At 45.6% G+C, this 18051-nt stretch overlaps 1 protein-coding gene across 2 annotated transcripts in view; it reads right to left on the bottom strand.

The window, feature by feature from the left end:
- Positions 1–18051, bottom strand: part of LOC134936597 (adhesion G protein-coupled receptor E1-like) — a 291441-nt gene that overhangs the window by 150115 nt on the left and 123275 nt on the right. For both annotated transcript variants that reach the window (XM_063931704.1, XM_063931705.1), the window contains exon 5: positions 1190–1260. In XM_063931704.1, coding sequence (XP_063787774.1) covers positions 1190–1260 — 71 coding nt within the window. The remainder of the gene's footprint in view (positions 1–1189; positions 1261–18051) is intronic.

Below are 18051 nucleotides of genomic sequence, written 5' to 3'. Positions count from 1 at the left end.
AACGAAAGATTAGCAGAATTGCGAATAGAAATTTCTTAGCAGTTTCTGAGTAGCTCGAGACTTACTCCTACATTGCGATCAGCTCAGCCCGTTTCGTTCCTGGTTTGACGTCACAAACACGCCCTGCGTTCAGCCAGCCACTCCCCTGTTTCTCCAGACACTACCGCGTTTTATTCTGGCACGCCTGCGTTTTTCCGCACACTCCCAGAAAACGGTCAGTTTCCGCCCAGAAACACCCACTTCCTGTCAATCACACTCCGATCACTTCAACAATGAAAATTCTTCGTTCGGACGTGAGTAAATATTCTAAGTTTTGTGCTAAAATACTTAGCGCATGCGCACTGCGTACCATGCGCATGTGCATTTTTGCCTTAATCGCTCCGTTGTGAAAATCGGCAACGAGCGAACAACTCGGAATGACCCCCCAATATCGTTTGCATCTTGTCTCATACCTCATTACTTAACGACCCGCGGGAGCGCACATCGTTAACGATATAGGGTATACACACTTGCCGATGTACTATATAAGATATATTGTCCGATCCGCCGGTTCAGACGATATATATCGGGTGCACATCGGCAAGTGTGTATCCAGCCTTATGTTTATGCATACTCCATTGCTTCTACAAACCCTGCAATTGATCCAAGTGGTAGTTATTGGACACAGGTGGCGTCACATATACATATCTGAAATACACAGACAGCACTTTTTTTTACTTTTATAGGTCCATATTAAGATGCATTTCCCACCTCGAAGAAGAAAGCTATAATCTCTTAGCATAGCATAGGCGGGATGCGGTCAAGATGCTGCCGGCCGGAATCCTGGCGGTTGAAATACCGACGCCGGAATCCCGACCGCCACAATCCCGACCGCCACAATCCCGACCGCCACAATCCCAACATATTCTCCCTCCGTGGGTGTCCACGACACCCATAGAGGGAGAATATAATAGTGTGCCGAGCGTAGTGAGGCACCGTGCCCGCAGCGTGGCGAGCGAAGCCACCCCTGTCGGGATTGTGTGGTCGGGATTCTGGCGTCGGTATTTCGACCGCCGGGATTCCGGCCGGCGGCATTTAGTACTGATCCCGCATAGGCAATTAGGACTTAATACTGTATATGTAATATATCATATTGTTCTAGACACCTCTTTATTGTTCCCACACATTCGCACAAGCGCATATTACTCACCGATGTATTTAGCATTGCACACAACACCAGTTCCTCAGGATTTGTAAAATTGGATTTACATTTCGGCATCTCTGTAAACAAATAAAAGAGAGGCTGTGACCTGTGATAATAAATAAATAAATAAATAAATAAATAAATAAAAGAGAGGCTGTGCTAGGCAGTATAGAACCCCCTGCAGTGCACACTCTAAAGTTGTGCCCTCCTACAAATACTGTATGTCCTCTTCACATGTCACATTACAATGTTTCATATGTTGAAATTTAATAAGTTTAAGTGGAACAATAGTGTGTGCAGGGTTAGGAGGGAAGGGTACAGTAGTGTGTGCATTGTTCGGGGGGTAAGGGTACAGTAGTGTGTGCAGGGTTAGGTGATAAGGACATAGGGGGTAGTTTAGACCTGATTGTAAATGTGCTAAATTTAGCACATCTACTATCAGCTTCTCTGACATGCGGGGGGACACCCAGCACAGGGCTAGTCCGCCCCGCATGTCAGGCCCTGCCCCGTTGCACAAGTAGAAAAGCATCGCACAGCGGCAATGCTTTTGTACTGGTAGAGTATCTCCCCGCCAGCGCAATTCCTCATCGCTGCTCGGGTCGCAGCGTCTGCGTGTGATGTCACGCAGCCACCACGGCCCGCCCCCCCAATGGTCCAGGCACGCCTGCATTGCCCGGAGCGTGCCCCCTAAATGGTGGCCAAACGCTGAAGCCCCCTCCCGCCCAGCGAACGCCTCTGCCTGTCAATCAGGGCTAAGATCGCAGGGCTAAGATCAGCCGTCAGCATGCACCGGCGAACACTCACAGCAGCGATCAGGTCTGAATTAGCCCCATAGTTCTGGGTGCAGGGTTAGGGAGGTAAGAGTATAGTAGTAAGTGAAGGGTTGGGGGGATAGAATACACCAGCATGATGAGAGAGTTTATCAGCATAGTGCCACCAATATTTATTATGCCAAACTATAATCTTCCCAGTAAATAATATTTTGCACCAGCTGACATTATGCCACATACTGTATACAGTGCTATATTTCAGCAGAAAGCAGCAGGGACTCAGTTCCCGAACCTCTCATTAAACCTGACATAATAAGAATTCCTGAACCTGTCCTGGGCCAAAATGTATTCTATATATTCATCTATAACTATGTTAATAGCTCCACCGCCAGACCCAAAATTCCTGAACTTATTTTTCCAGAAAATGCTATATCTTACCTCCCAACTTTTATTAGTTCAGATTCGGGACTCCATTGCGCACCTGCCTCAAAAGTGGGTGTGACCTCTGTAAAAGGGGCGACTGTCTGCCATGCCTCCCATTTTGACCACAGTGGGGGCATGCACAGCGCTCTGTGAGTTGCAGGTATGCCCCCAGTCCCTCTGTTACCTGTGAATAGACGCTATGCACATTTGGAGTACCACATTGGAGGAAGCAGCGCTGCACAAATCACTGACAATATGGTGTGACGGATGATTTAATGGCATTTCGCACATGTGCAGTAGGTAAATCACAGAGTCTGGCACAGCCCTAGGCAGTGATGCTAAGAGGGAGGGAAGTGGGAACTAATTACCTGGTACCAGGTTACTTGAGGGGACCCGGGTCTGTGCGAGCTTCACCACCCAGCCTCCTCTTTTACCCATCACCGGCAGCAGCCTCTTTCCCTAGCGCAGCACATGCTGCTGTATGCGGTGCTGCAGTAGGTCCAGAGAGGCTGCTGCCAAATAGCACAACAGTCTCCACTGATTGCAGAGGAAGGAGTGATCACACCCCCTCCCTGGATCTTACCCTGGCTGAGGGGTAGAAGGTGACCCCCTGTGGAGGAAGGTGCTGCTTTATGGCTAGAGATGAGCTGTTCGGATTTTAAGAAATACGAATCAACCCGATAATCCGTGTTCTGAGGCAATCCGAGTTGGGGCTTGGATATGCCTGGCTGCCTCAAACCTTGAGATCCCACTGTCAGATCTTGCGGTTTTGCCTCAGGCACCAATTTCAAAAGTCTCATTGAAATCAATGGGCTGACAGCTGATTGGCTAAGTGAGCTGTCTGTCACGGATCTCAGCCAGGATGCAGGTAATTTGCTGGTGGCCGGGATCCCGGTGGTCAGGATGCCGATGCTAGAATCCCGACCACTGACAATGCCGACAGCCGGAATCCCAGCTAATGGGCTATTCCTGTCTTTGCGCTCGCCTGCTGCTGGCATACTAACGGCTGGGATGCCACTGTCAGTATTGGTCGGCATCCCGACCGACAGTATATCATACTGATCACCTCTCAGCCAATCAGTGCATACCTATAGACTTCAATGGGACAAGATGGTGGCCCCCACAGCACTGATGATACCACTGCCAGCACTGCCAACAACCCCACACTGCCAACACTCCCACACCCCTGCACTGAGGATAACCCCCAGCACTTTCACACTGCTGGCACCCCCACACTGGAGATGCCGCCGGAACTTCTGCACTGGGGTCACAGCGCAGCATATGGGGAACCCGGCACCCGGCAGCGCTCAGTGGAGCAGCGGACACCGGCTCCCTGGACAGGTGAGTATGTTTTTTTTTTTTTTTACACTATGATCAGCTTGTGTGTCCATCGGAGCCCGGTCACCGCTCAGCTTTCTCTGCCAGGGTCAGAGAAAGCTGGGCAAATGCCTGCCTATCACAGTGCTGCTCTGAGCTGGCGAGATTATCCCAGGGCACACTGCAGTGTTTTTTCACTTTTTTTTTTTTGTAAATTTGGCCACATCGCATTTCCCATTATAAATATGAGGAATGTGATGTGGATTACTATAAAAAATAAGATTTTAAACCTACCGGTAAATCTTTTTCTCGTAGTCCGTAGAGGATGCTGGGGACTCCGTAAGGACCATGGGGAATAGACGGGCTCCGCAGGAGACATGGGCACTTTAAGAAAGACTTTGACTCTGGGTGTGCACTGGCTCCTCCCTCTATGCCCCTCCTCCAGACCTCAGTTAGAGAAACTGTGCCCAGAGGAGACGGACAGTACAAGGAAAGGATTTTTGTAATCCAAGGGCAAGATTCATACCAGCCACACCAATCACACCGTATAACTTGTGGTATACTACCCAGTTAACAGTATGAACAACAACATAGCATCAGTCCAAGACCGATGAAACTATAACATAACCCTTATGTAAGCAATAACTATATACAAGTCTTGCAGAAGTAGTCCGCACTTGGGACGGGCGCCCAGCATCCTCTACAGACTAGGAGAAAAAGATTTACCGGTAGGTTTAAAATCTTATTTTCTCTAACGTCCTAGAGGATGCTGGGGACTCCGTAAGGACCATGGGGATTATACCAAAGCTCTCAAACGGGCGGGAGAGTGCGAATGACTCTGCAGCACCGATTGAGCAAACAGGAGGTCCTCCTCAGCCAGGGTATCAAACTTATAGAACTTTGCAAAGGTGTTTGACCCCGACCAAGTAGCAGCCCGGCACAGCTGTAGTGCCGAGACCCCTCGGGCAGCCGCCCAAGAAGAGCCCACCTTCCTAGTGGAATGGGCCTTAACCGATTTTGGTAACGGCAATCCTGCCGTAGAATGCGCCTGCTGAAACGTGTTACAGATCCAGCGAGCAATAGTCTGCTTTGAAGCAGGGCCGCCAACTTTGTTGGCTGCATACAGGACAACAGTGCTTCTGTTTTTCTGATCCTAGCCGTTCTGGCCACGTAAATTTTCAAAGCCCTGACCACATCCAGGGACTCGGAATCCTCCAAGTCACGTGTAGCCACAGGCACGACAACAGGTTGGTTCATATGAAAGGATGAGACCACCTTAGGTAGGAATTGAGGACGGGTCCGCAATTCCGCTCTATCCATATGGAAAACCAGATAGGGGCTTTTATGTGATAAAGCCGCCAATTCCGAAACTCGCCTAGCCGACGCCAAGGCTAACAACATGACCACCTTCCAGGTGAGAAATTTCAACTCCACTGTCTTAAGTGGTTCAAAGCAATGTGACTTAAGGAAACTTAACACCACGTTAAGGTCCCAAGGCGCCACCGGAGGTACAAAAGGAGGCTGAATATGCAGTACTCCCTTCACAAAAGTTGTACTTCAGGTAATGAGGCCAATTCCTTTTGAAAGAAATTGGATAAATCCGAAATCGGAACTTTTAATGGAGCCTAATTTTAGGCCCAAATTCACTCCAGTTTGTAGGAAGTGAAGAAAACGGCCCAGGTGGAATTTTTCCATAGGAGCATTCCTGGCCTCACACCAAGAAACATATTTTCTCCATATTCGGTGATAATGTTTAGATGTCACGTCCTTCCTAGCCTTTATTTGCGTAGGAATGACCTCATCCGGAATACCTTTTTCCGCTAGGATCCGGCATTCAACCGCCATGCCGTCAAACGCAGCCGTGGTAAGTCTTGGAACAGACAGGGACCTTGTTGTAACAAGTCCTGCCTTAGAGGAAGAGGCCACGGATCTTCTGTGAGCATTTCTTACAGATCCGGATACCAGGACCTTCGTGGCCAATCTGGAACAATGAGAATTGCTCTCACTCCTCTTTTTCTTATTATCCTCAACACCTTGGGTATGAGAGGAAGAGGAGGAAACACATATACCGACTGGAACACCCACGGTGTCACTGGGGCGTCTACAGCTACCGCCTGAGGGTCTCTTGACCTGGCGCAATACCTTTGTAGCTTTTTGTTGAGACGGGATGCCCTCATGTCTATTTGGGGTAGTCCCCACCGACTTGCAATCTGCACGAAGACTTCCTCATGAAGTCCCCACTCTCCCGGATGCAGAGCGTGTCTGCTGAGGAAGTCTGCTTCCCAGTTGTCCATTCCCGGAATGAACACTGCTGACAGAGCGCTTACATGATTCTCCGCCCAGCGAAGAACTCTGCCACTCTGCTCCTTGTGCCGCCTTGGCAGTTTACATGAGCTACTGCGGTGATGTTGTCTGACTGGATCAGAACTGGTCGATTGCGAAGTAAGATCTCCGATTGACGTAGGGCGTTGTATATGGCCCTTAGTTCCAGGATGTTGATGTGAAGACAAGTCTCTTGACTTGACCAAACTCCTTGGAAATTTCTTCCCTGTGCGACCGCTCCCCAACCTCGGAGGCTCGCGTCCGTGGTCACCAGGATCCAGTCCTGAATGCCGAACCTGCGGCCCTCTAGAAGGTGAGCACTGTTTAGCCACCACAGGAGAGATACTCTGGCCCTGGGGTACAGGGCGATCCGCTGACGCAATTGCAGATACGACCCGGACCATTTGCCCAATAGGTCCCATTGGAAGGCCCTTGCATGGAATTTGCCGTATGGAATGGCTTCGTATGTTGCAACCATCTTTCCCAGAACTTGAGTGCAATGATGTACTGACACTTGTTTTGGTTTCAACAAGTTCATGACTAGAGTCATGAGTTCCTGCGCTTTTCCCTTCGGAAGAAAAACCCTTTTCTGGTCTGTGTCCAGAATCATGCCCAAGAAGGGCAGACGAGTTGTAGGATTCAGCGGCGACTTTGGAATATTGAGAATCCCGCCGTGTCGCTGTAACACATTCAGTGAAAGTGATACGCTGCTCAGCAACTTCTCCCGTGATCTCACTTTTATGAGGAGATCGTCCAAGTACGGGATAATTGTGACACCCTGCTTGCGCCGGAGCACCATCATTTCCGCCATTACCTTGGTGAAAATTCTCGGCCCGTGGAAAGCCCAAACGGCAACGTCTGAAATTGGTAATGACAATCCTGTACCGCAAATCTCAGGTACGCCTGATGAGGAGGATATATGGGGACATGTAGGTATGCATCCTTTATGTTCAGAGATACCAAAAAATCTCCCCTTCTAGGCTGGCGATAACCGCCCTGAGTGATTCCATCTTGAACTTGAGCCGTTTTAAGTAAAGGTTCAGGGGTTTTAAATTTAAAATGGGTCTGACCGAACCGTCCGGTTTCGGAACCACAAACAGAGTTGAGTAGTACCCCTGCCCTCTTTGAAGCAGGGGAACCTCTACCACCACTTGTTGCCGACACAATTTGTGAATCGCATGTAACACTATCTCCCTTTCCAGGGGTTGTTTCGGTAGAGCCGATTTGAAAAAAACGTCGAGGAGGCACTTCTTCGAATTCCAGCTTGTAACCCAGGGTAACAATTTCTATTGCCCATGTATCCACCTGTGAGTGGACCCAGACGTGGCTGAACAGTCGAAGACGTGCCCCCACAGGAGCTGACTCCCTCAGGGGAGCCCCAGCGTCATGCGGTGGATTTAGCAGAGGCCGGGGAGGACTTCTGTTCCTGGGAACTAGCTGTGTTGTGCAGCTTTTTCCCTCTGCCCTTACCTCTGGCAAGAAAGGACGAACCACGTGCTCTCTTGTTTATATTGGAACGAAAGGACTGCATTTGATAATGAGGTGCTTTCTTAGATTGTGAGGGAATATATGGCAAAAAAAATTATTTACCTGCCGTAGCCGTGGAGACGAGATCCGAGAGGCCCTCTCCGAACAATTCCTCACCCTTAAAAATATATACACCTGGCGCTGTCACCTACAATATGGAAGCAGCTAGTCTCGGGACACTGATCCCAGTTGTCCCAAAATTTAAAGAAACTAGAACAGACAATGAGACAGCGCTTCTCACGTTGTATGAAAAAAATATATAGCCTTTACTTTATATTTCATATATAGAATACATACATAAAAAGGTTTTTCACCTATACATATATACAGATAGCACACTAAGATACCGGCCAGTACCAATTTAATCTAAAAAATATATATATTAAAATTATCTCTGCAACAGAAAACAATTCATTCAGAATTATTCAACTGGAATAACAATTGCCTTATATCTCTATAATATGGCTCTAAGGTATGAATTCCTTAAGTTTTCTATATAGCACAGTAAGCCTTATTAGTAAGCAGAGAAGTCCACATGCATATGCTAATTTAGGCAGGAAAGAATTTGAAGTAGAGGAATTTATCCAACAATTCTAGCAGGTTATTTGTTAGTGCACTATAGATGTAGTTGGTGGTGCAGCTGTTAGTTTGAAATCAGCTGTTAGCTTCTTAATCAGATAGATGTTGAGCCTGTGTTATAATCAATACCGTCCATACCTTATAACAGACTTGATGTTGTTATATTAAGCTTTTATCGTTAAAAGTAATTGGTGGTGCAGCTATTAGTTTGGAATCAGCTGTTAGCTTCTTAATCAGATAGATATTGAGCCTGTGTTATAATCAATACCGTCCATACCTTTATAGCAGACTTGATGTTGTTATATTAAGCTTTTATCGCTATTTAGTATATAATCAACTGTGTATACAAATAAGCAATATGTATACAGCTCCGTCTAGATATCTGAGGATCCACAATACACCACGGATGCGGTACACTCTGTACTCTAATGGATACCTCTCCTCACAATGCTTGTAGGTATAGCAACCTTTTAGCCAGTGGCAATGATGCTGTGAGCTTAATCTCACTCTCCAGTGTAGAGCCTCGAACGCCCGACAGCCACTTCAAACAGCCGCGGCAGCACAGCGTAATAAACTGCAATTGATCCCGGCTCTCCTCAGCACAGCCAGCGCCGGTACGAGCACTCAGTCACAGCCGCAGCAGATGATGATGTGGTGCTACCACAGTGAGTCCACAAACGCGTTTCTCCGCCTACCCTCCGGCTTCGGCGGCTTCCTCAGTGAATCAGATCAATTGCAGTTTATTACGCTGTGCTGCTGCGGCTGTTTGAAGTGGCTGTCAGGCATTCGAGGCTCTACACTGGAGAGTGAGATTAAGCTCACAGCATCATTGCCACTGGCTGGAAGGTTGCTATACCTACAAGCATTGTGAGGAGAGGTATCCATTAGAGTACAGAGTGTACCGCATCCGTGGTGTATTGTGGATCCTCAGATATCTAGATGGAGCTGTATACATATTGCTTATTTGTATACACAGTTGATTATATACTAAATAGCGATACAAGCTTAATATAACAACATCAAGTCTGCTATAAAGGTATGGACGGTATTGATTATAACACAGGCTCAATATCTATCTGATTAAGAAGCTAACAGCTGATTCCAAACTAATAGCTGCACCACCAATTACATTTAACGATAAAAGCTTAATATAACAACATCAAGTCTGTTATAAGGTATGGACGGTATTGATTATAACACAGGCTCAACATCTATCTGCTTAAGAAGCTAACAGCTGATTTCAAACTAACAGCTGCACCACCAACTACATCTATAGTGCACTAACAAATAACCTGCTAGAATTGTTGGATAAATTCCTCTACTTCAAATTCTTTCCTGCCTAAATTAGCATATGCATGTGGACTTCTCTGCTTACTAATAAGGCTTACTGTGCTATATAGAAAACTTAAGGAATTCATACCTTAGAGCCATATTATAGAGATATAAGGCAATTGTTATTCCAGTTGAATAATTCTGAATGAATTGTTTTCTGTTGCAGAGATAATTTTAATATATATATTTTTTAGATTAAATTGGTACTGGCCGGTATCTTAGTGTGATATCTGTATATATGTATAGGTGAAAAACCTTTTTATGTATGTATTCTATATATGAAATATAAAGTAAAGGCTATATATTTTTTTCATACAACGTGAGAAGCGCTGTCTCATTGTCTGTTCTAATTCCTCACCCTTGTTTGACTCTAGAACCCAGTAGACTAACGTCTCTTTGGGCATGTCTTATATATATATATAAGACAACATCTTTTACATATAAATATATATATATATATATATTAGAGATGAGCGGGTTCGGTTCCTCGTAATCCGAACCCACCCGAACTTAATTTTTTTTTACACGGGGCCGAGCGACTCGGATCTTCCCGCCTTGCTCGGTTAACCCGAGCGCGCCCGAACGTCATCATCCCGCTGTCGGATTCTCGCGAGGCTCGGATTCTATCGCGAGACTCGGATTCTATATAAGGAGCCGCGCGTCGCCGCCATTTTCACACGTGCATTGAGATTCATAGGGAGAGGACGTGGCTGGCGTCCTCTCCGTTTATAGAGAAGAGAGTGAGACTAGAGTAGAGAGAGACACAGTAGTAATTTTGGGGAGCATTAGGAGGAGTACTACTACTTGCTGAAGTGATAGATAGATAGATAGTGTGACTGTATAATGTATATCTGACTTGTGGGGGAGACACTGACAGTGGGGAGCAGTTAGAGTCTGAGAGCAGGACTCAGGAGTACATATAACGTACAGTGCACACTTTTGCTGCCAGAGTGCCACACTGCCATTGTGACCACACTGACCACCAGTATAATATATATTGTGATTGTCTGCTTAGGAGTACTACTTGCAAGTTGCTGATAGTGTGACCAGTGACCTGACCACCAGTTTAATAATCACCACCAGTTTAATATATATATATATATAATTGTATATAATATATATATAATATTGTATACCACCTACCCGTTTTTTGTTTTCTTTCTTCTTCTTTATACATACTACTATAGTAGCTTACTGTAGCAGTCTGCGGTACTGCTGAGCTGACAGTGTCCAGCAGGTCCGTCATCAGTCATTACATAATAAATATATATACCTGTCCGGCTGCAGTACTAGTGATATTATATATATATATATTGATTTCATCTCATTATCATCCAGTCTATATTAGCAGCAGACACAGTACGGTAGTCCACGGCTGTAGCTACCTCTGTGTCGGCAGTCGCTCGTCCATCCATAATTGTATACCACCTACCCGTGGTTTTTTTTTTTCTTTCTTCTTTATACATACTACTATAGTAGCTTACTGTAGCAGTCTGCGGTGCTGCTGAGCTGACAGTGTCCAGCAGGTCCGTCATCAGTCATTACATAATAAATATATCTACCTGTCCGGCTGCAGTACTAGTGTGATATTATATATATATATATATTGATTTCATCTCATTATCATCCAGTCTATATTAGCAGCAGACACAGTACGGTAGTCCACGGCTGTAGCTACCTCTGTGTCGGCAGTCGCTCGTCCATCCATAATTGTATACCACCTACCCGTGGTTTTTTTTTTTCTTTCTTCTTTATACATACTACTATAGTAGCTTACTGTAGCAGTCTGCGGTGCTGCTGAGCTGACAGTGTCCAGCAGGTCCGTCATCAGTCATTACATAATAAATATATCTACCTGTCCGGCTGCAGTACTAGTGTGATATTATATATATATATATTGATTTCATCTCATTATCATCCAGTCTATATTAGCAGCAGACACAGTACGGTAGTCCACGGCTGTAGCTACCTCTGTGTCGGCAGTCGCTCGTCCATCCATAATTGTATACCACCTACCCGTGGTTTTTTTTTTTTCCTTTCTTCTTTATACATACTACTATAGTAGCTTACTGTAGCAGTCTGCGGTGCTGCTGAGCTGACAGTGTCCAGCAGGTCCGTCATCAGTCATTACATAATAAATATATCTACCTGTCCGGCTGCAGTACTAGTGTGATATTATATATATATATATATATATATATTGATTTCATCTCATTATCGTCATGTGCTGTTTGGGGAGTGTTTTTTGAAAGGGCCATCCTGCGTGACACTGCAGTGCCACTCCTAGATGGGCCCGGTGTTTGTGTCGGCCACTAGGGTCGCTTATCTTACTCACACAGCTACCTCATTGCGCCTCTTTTTTTCTTTGCGTCATGTGCTGTTTGGGGAGTGTTTTTTGGAAGGGCCATCCTGCGTGACACTGCAGTGCCACTCCTAGATGGGCCCGGTGTTTGTGTCGGCCACTAGGGTCGCTTATCTTACTCACACAGCTACCTCATTGCGCCTCTTTTTTTCTTTGCGTCATGTGCTGTTTGGGGAGTGTTTTTTGGAAGGGCCATCCTGCGTGACACTGCAGTGACACTCCTAGATGGGCCCGGTGTTTGTGTCGGCCACTAGGGTCGCTTAGCTTAGTCATCCAGCGACCTCGGTGCAAATTTTAGGACTAAAAATAATATTGTGAGGTGTGAGGTATTCAACTTGCAAGTTGCTGATAGTATGACCAGTGACCTGACCACCAGTTTAATAATCACCACCAGTTTAATATATATATATATATATATATATATATAAAATTGTATATAATATATATATAATATTGTATACCACCTACCCGTTTTTTTTTTTTTTTCTTCTTCTTTATACATACTACTATAGTAGCTTACTGTAGCAGTCTGCGGTGCTGCTGAGCTGACAGTGTCCAGCAGGTCCGTCATCAGTCATTACATAATAAATATATATACCTGTCCGGCTGCAGTACTAGTGATATTATATATATATATATATTGATTTCATCTCATTATCATCCAGTCTATATTAGCAGCAGACACAGTACGGTAGTCCACGGCTGTAGCTACCTCTGTGTCGGCAGTCGCTCGTCCATCCATAATTGTATACCACCTACCCGTGTTTTTTTTTTCTTTCTTTCTTCTTTATACATACTACTATAGTAGCTTACTGTAGCAGTCTGCGGTGCTGCTGAGCTGACAGTGTCCAGCAGGTCCGTCATCAGTCATTACATAATAAATATATCTACCTGGCCGGCTGCAGTACTAGTGTGATATTATATATATATATATTGATTTCATCTCATTATCATCCAGTCTATATTAGCAGCAGACACAGTACGGTAGTCCACGGCTGTAGCTACCTCTGTGTCGGCAGTCGCTCGTCCATCCATAATTGTATACCACCTACCCGTGGTTTTTTTTTCTTTCTTCTTTATACATACTACTATAGTAGCTTACTGTAGCAGTCTGCGGTGCTGCTGAGCTGACAGTGTCCAGCAGGTCCGTCATCAGTCATTACATAATAAATATATATACCTGTCCGGCTGCAGTACTAGTGTGATATTATATATATATATATATTGATTTCATCTCATTATCATCCAGTCTATATTAGCAGCAGACACAGTACGGTAGTCCACGGCTGTAGCTACCTCTGTGTCGGCAGTCGCTCGTCCATCCATAATTGTATACAACCTACCCGTGGTTTTTTTTTTTCTTTCTTCTTTATACATACTACTATAGTAGCTTACTGTAGCAGTCTGCGGTGCTGCTGAGCTGACAGTGTCCAGCAGGTCCGTCATCAGTCATTACATAATAAATATATCTACCTGTCCGGCTGCAGTACTAGTGTGATATTATATATATATATATTGATTTCATCTCATTATCATCCAGTCTATATTAGCAGCAGACACAGTACGGTAGTCCACGGCTGTAGCTACCTCTGTGTCGGCAGTCGCTCGTCCATCCATAATTGTATACCACCTACCCGTGGTTTTTTTGTTTTCCTTTCTTCTTTATACATACTACTATAGTAGCTTACTGTAGCAGTCTGCGGTGCTGCTGAGCTGACAGTGTCCAGCAGGTCCGTCATCAGTCATTACATAATAAATATATCTACCTGTCCGGCTGCAATACTAGTGTGATATTATATATATATATATATATTGATTTCATCTCATTATCGTCATGTGCTGTTTGGGGAGTGTTTTTTGGAAGGGCCATCCTGCGTGACACTGCAGTGCCACTCCTAGATGGGCCCGGTGTTTGTGTCGGCCACTAGGGTCGCTTATCTTACTCACACAGCTACCTCATTGCGCCTCTTTTTTTCTTTGCGTCATGTGCTGTTTGGGGAGTGTTTTTTGGAAGGGCCATCCTGCGTGACACTGCAGTGCCACTCCTAGATGGGTCCGGTGTTTGTGTCGGCCACTAGGGTCGCTTAGCTTACTCACACAGCTACCTCATTGCGCCTCTTTTTTTCTTTGCGTCATGTGCTGTTTGGGGAGTGTTTTTTGGAAGGGCCATCCTGCGTGACACTGCAGTGACACTCCTAGATGGGCCCGGTGTTTGTGTCGGCCACTAGGGTCGCTTAGCTTAGTCATCCAGCGACCTCGGTGCAAATTTTAGGACTAAAAATAATATTGTGAGGTGTGAGGTATTCAGAATAGACTGAAAATGAGTGGAAATTATGGTTTTTGAGGTTAATAATACTTTGGGATCAAAATGACCCCCAAATTCTATGATTTAAGCTGTTTTTTAGTGTTTTTTGAAAAAAACACCCGAATCCAAAACACACCCGAATCCGACAAAAAAAATTCGGTGAGGTTTTGCCAAAACGCGGTCGAACCCAAAACACGGCCGCGGAACCGAACCCAAAACCAAAACACAAAACCCGAAAAATTTCAAGTGCACATCTCTAATATATATATATATATATATATATATACATACAGTAGAAGGTCCGGCTCTCCCTTCATTAGTGTCTGTGCGCCGGGTGCCTGAACGAGGAAGTGATAGCAATAGAAGGTAGATGGTACGGCACTCCAAGCGTCTTGAATAATTCAATCTTACACCAGTCTATCTTCATGCTGGTGTAAGATTGAATTATTCAAGACGCTTGGAGTGCCGTACCATCTACCTTCTGTTGCTATATATATATATATATAGGGACAATAACATGGTATCCTTATCTAGGGTTCCAATCTCCGCTGATAAGATATCTGTCTACGCTGCTACAGCACTATAAACCCATGCCGACACAATCGCCGGTCTGAGTAGTGTACCAGAATGTGTGTAAATGGACTTCAAAGTACTTTTACTGCATGCTATCTGCAGGATCCCTGAGGATAGCTGTAAAGTCAGCGCTACCTTTTTGGGTAAACGTGTCAATGCCTTGTACACCCTAGGGGAAGATTTCCATCTTATCCTGGCCCCATTAGGGAAAGCATACTCCCTGAGGATTCTTTTTGGGAAGCTGCAGCTTCTTGTCTGGAGATTCCCGCTCTTTTTCATCATGAGAGGAGGGAAATTTACCTCAGCTTTCTTCCCCTTAAGCAAAACATCTTTTATTACAATAATCATATATTGATTACTTTTCTGCCAGTTTTGGCTGTACTTTGCATTATCGTAGTCGACACTGGAGTCAGACTCCGTGTCGATATCAGTGTCTATTATTTTGGATAGTGAGCGTTGTGAGACTCTGAAAGTCTCTGTGACATAGGGACAGACATGGGTAGATTCCCTGTCTGTTCTCTAATCTTTTGTGTAATAAATTCATCTTAGCACTTAATTTCACATATCCAATCAGGCGTCGGCGTTGTCGACGGAGACACCACACACACACACATTTGCTCCATCTCCTCCATAGGAGAGCCTTTTACCTCAGTCATGTCGACACACACGTACCGACACACCACACACTCAGGGAATGCTCTTCTGAAGAGTTCCCCAACAAGGCCCTTTGGAGAGACAGAGAGAGAGTATGCCAGCACACACCCCAGCGCAATATGACCCAGGAAAAACACAGCAATTTAATGTTTACCTCGCAGCGCTGTTATTATTATCTGCGCCGAATTATGTGCCCTTCTCTTCTTTAAAACCCTCTCTTCTACCGTGGTATAAGCAGGGGAGAGTCCGGGGAGCTTCCTCTCAGCGATGCTGTGGAGAAAAACATGGCGCTGGTGAGTGCTGAGGGAGAAGCCCCGGCCCCTCGGCGGCGGGATTCAGTCCCGCTAAAAGTGTAAAATTGGCGGGGGCTCCTGCATATATACAGTGTCCAGCTGTATATATGCTCTCTTTTGCCAAATAAGAGGTTTATATTGCTGCCCAACGCGTTTCGTCTCCTTGGTAACCGGAGACTTCCTCAAGACGAAATTATTTCGTCTTGAGGAAGTCTCCGGTTACCAAGAAGACGAAACGCGTTGACGCCCACTTTCTACGTTCAGTTGTTTGGTTTCAACCCGCTAATTGAGCCCACATACGGCTCTCCACAGCTCTAACCTACTACGGTTTGCTACACGCCGGGCGCTTCAGCCGGCGGCTACCAGCTGTAACACTGTCTCCGTTCTCTTCATTATACCGCTGATGTCCAGGACTCCGTCTGCCCTCATCAAGTGAATACTATTGGCCCCCGCTGTGAGGTCTAACACCCGTGACGTGGAGAGAGTCTTTGGAGGTTTTACCAACAGGGTTCTATACCAGCGATTACCTGTCTTTCGGAGCAGTGCAATCTGTCAACAGAACGGTAGTTTTCTAATCAGCTTCACAAGTACAATTCACCTATTTGTGCACAATCATTATATGGACCCTGTCTACAGAATATTTCAGGAACCAGCACATGGGTAATTATACATCACCATCTCCCTAAAGCTTTTTATTATAAAGCTATGACCACCTTTTGCGGGACTTTCTATTCAATTAATCACTGGGACGCCAGTGTTGTTAATTTTACTTACCAAACAGAACCAACCAACTAGTTTTAATATATTGTTTGTTATACCAATTATTGTGGTTAATACAGATTAGATAATTGTTGCAAAGTATATGCTGCTTGCTTGTTAGAATCTGTTACTTTTTAAAGATTATTGAATATAAACTGATTTTTATGTACTTTTGGAGTCTTACTAAGTCAATTACTTTACATGACAGACTGCACACTCTAGTCTGATACAGTGTACATTTAGCGCAGAGTTTTCTTTTTCTTTTTAATAGTTCTAAATCGTTGGCAACTTAGCAAGTTGCCTTATTCAGCTGCTATGTTTCACTATTAAACTAAGTATTAATTGTAATTAGCGCCGATAGAAAATCAGTGAGGGACACTTGTCCTGTTCTGTTTTTTCTAATATTTTCTATTTTTTTTATTAAGCAAATAACATTGTTGGCACCCTTTGATGGGATAAACTTAAGGGTGTGGTCTCACAAGAAAGGGGCGGCCAGACAATTTTACCCCAATCTGCAGTGCCAGATGTACATGGGCATGGCAAGACAGTCTGCAGTGCCAGATACACATATGCCCCCAGTGCCAGATACACATAGGCCCACATTAGTGCCAGACACACATATGCCCCCAGTGCCAGACACACATATGCTCCCAGCAGTACCAGATATACATATGCCACTAGTGCCAGATACACATATGCCCCCACAGTGCCAGATACACATATGCCCCCACAGTGCCAGATACACATATGCCCACACTGTGCCAGATACACATATGCCACCAGTGCCAGATACATATATGCCCCCAGTGCCAGATACACATATACCCCCAGTGCCGGATACACATGTACCCACAGTGCCAGATACACATATGCCACCAGTGCCAGGTACACATATGCCCCCAGTGCCAGGTACACATATAACCCCAGTGCCAGATACACATATGCCCCCAGTGCCAGATACACATATACCTCCAGTGCCAGGTACACATATGCCAGTGCCAGATAAACATACAGTATACCCCCCAGTGCCAGATACACATATGCCCCTAGTGCCAGATACACATATACCCCCCAGTGCCAGGTACACATATGTCCCCAGTGCCAGATACACATGTACCCCCCAGCACCAGATACATATATGCCCCCAGTGCCAGATACACATATACCCCCAGTGCCAGGTACATATATGCCCCCAGGGCCAGATACACATATGCCCCCAGTGCCAGATACACATATGCCCCCAGTGCCAGGTACACTGATGTCCCCAGTGCCAGGTACACATATGCCCCCAGTGCCAAGTACACATATGCCCCCAGTGCCAGGTACACATATGCCCCCAGCCCCAGATGTGCTTCTTTCCGAGGCTCACTGCCACCGCCCGCCAGGCTCTGCTGCCGCTGAGAGGGTCCTGTCTCTGGCATCAGGGAAGGCGCCAGTTCCAATCAGGAGCAGACGCAATACCTGACTCCTGCTACTCGGCGCCCTCCTCAGTGTGGCGCCTTACTCAGCCGCGTTACCCTGCATATGCATGGGGCCGGCTTTGCTGCCGCTATCAACTGCATTAATTGCAGTATTGCAATCCTGAATATCTCCTCGGATGGGACAAGTGGGAGAGCTCCATCCATTACAACTGGGACACTCCCTTCATTTAC

Source organism: Pseudophryne corroboree, chromosome 6 (assembly GCF_028390025.1).
Source record: "Pseudophryne corroboree isolate aPseCor3 chromosome 6, aPseCor3.hap2, whole genome shotgun sequence".
Lineage (NCBI taxonomy): Eukaryota > Metazoa > Chordata > Amphibia > Anura > Myobatrachidae > Pseudophryne > Pseudophryne corroboree.
Note: the sequence above shows the minus strand (reverse complement) of the source record. Positions and strands in the feature narration are given on the sequence as shown.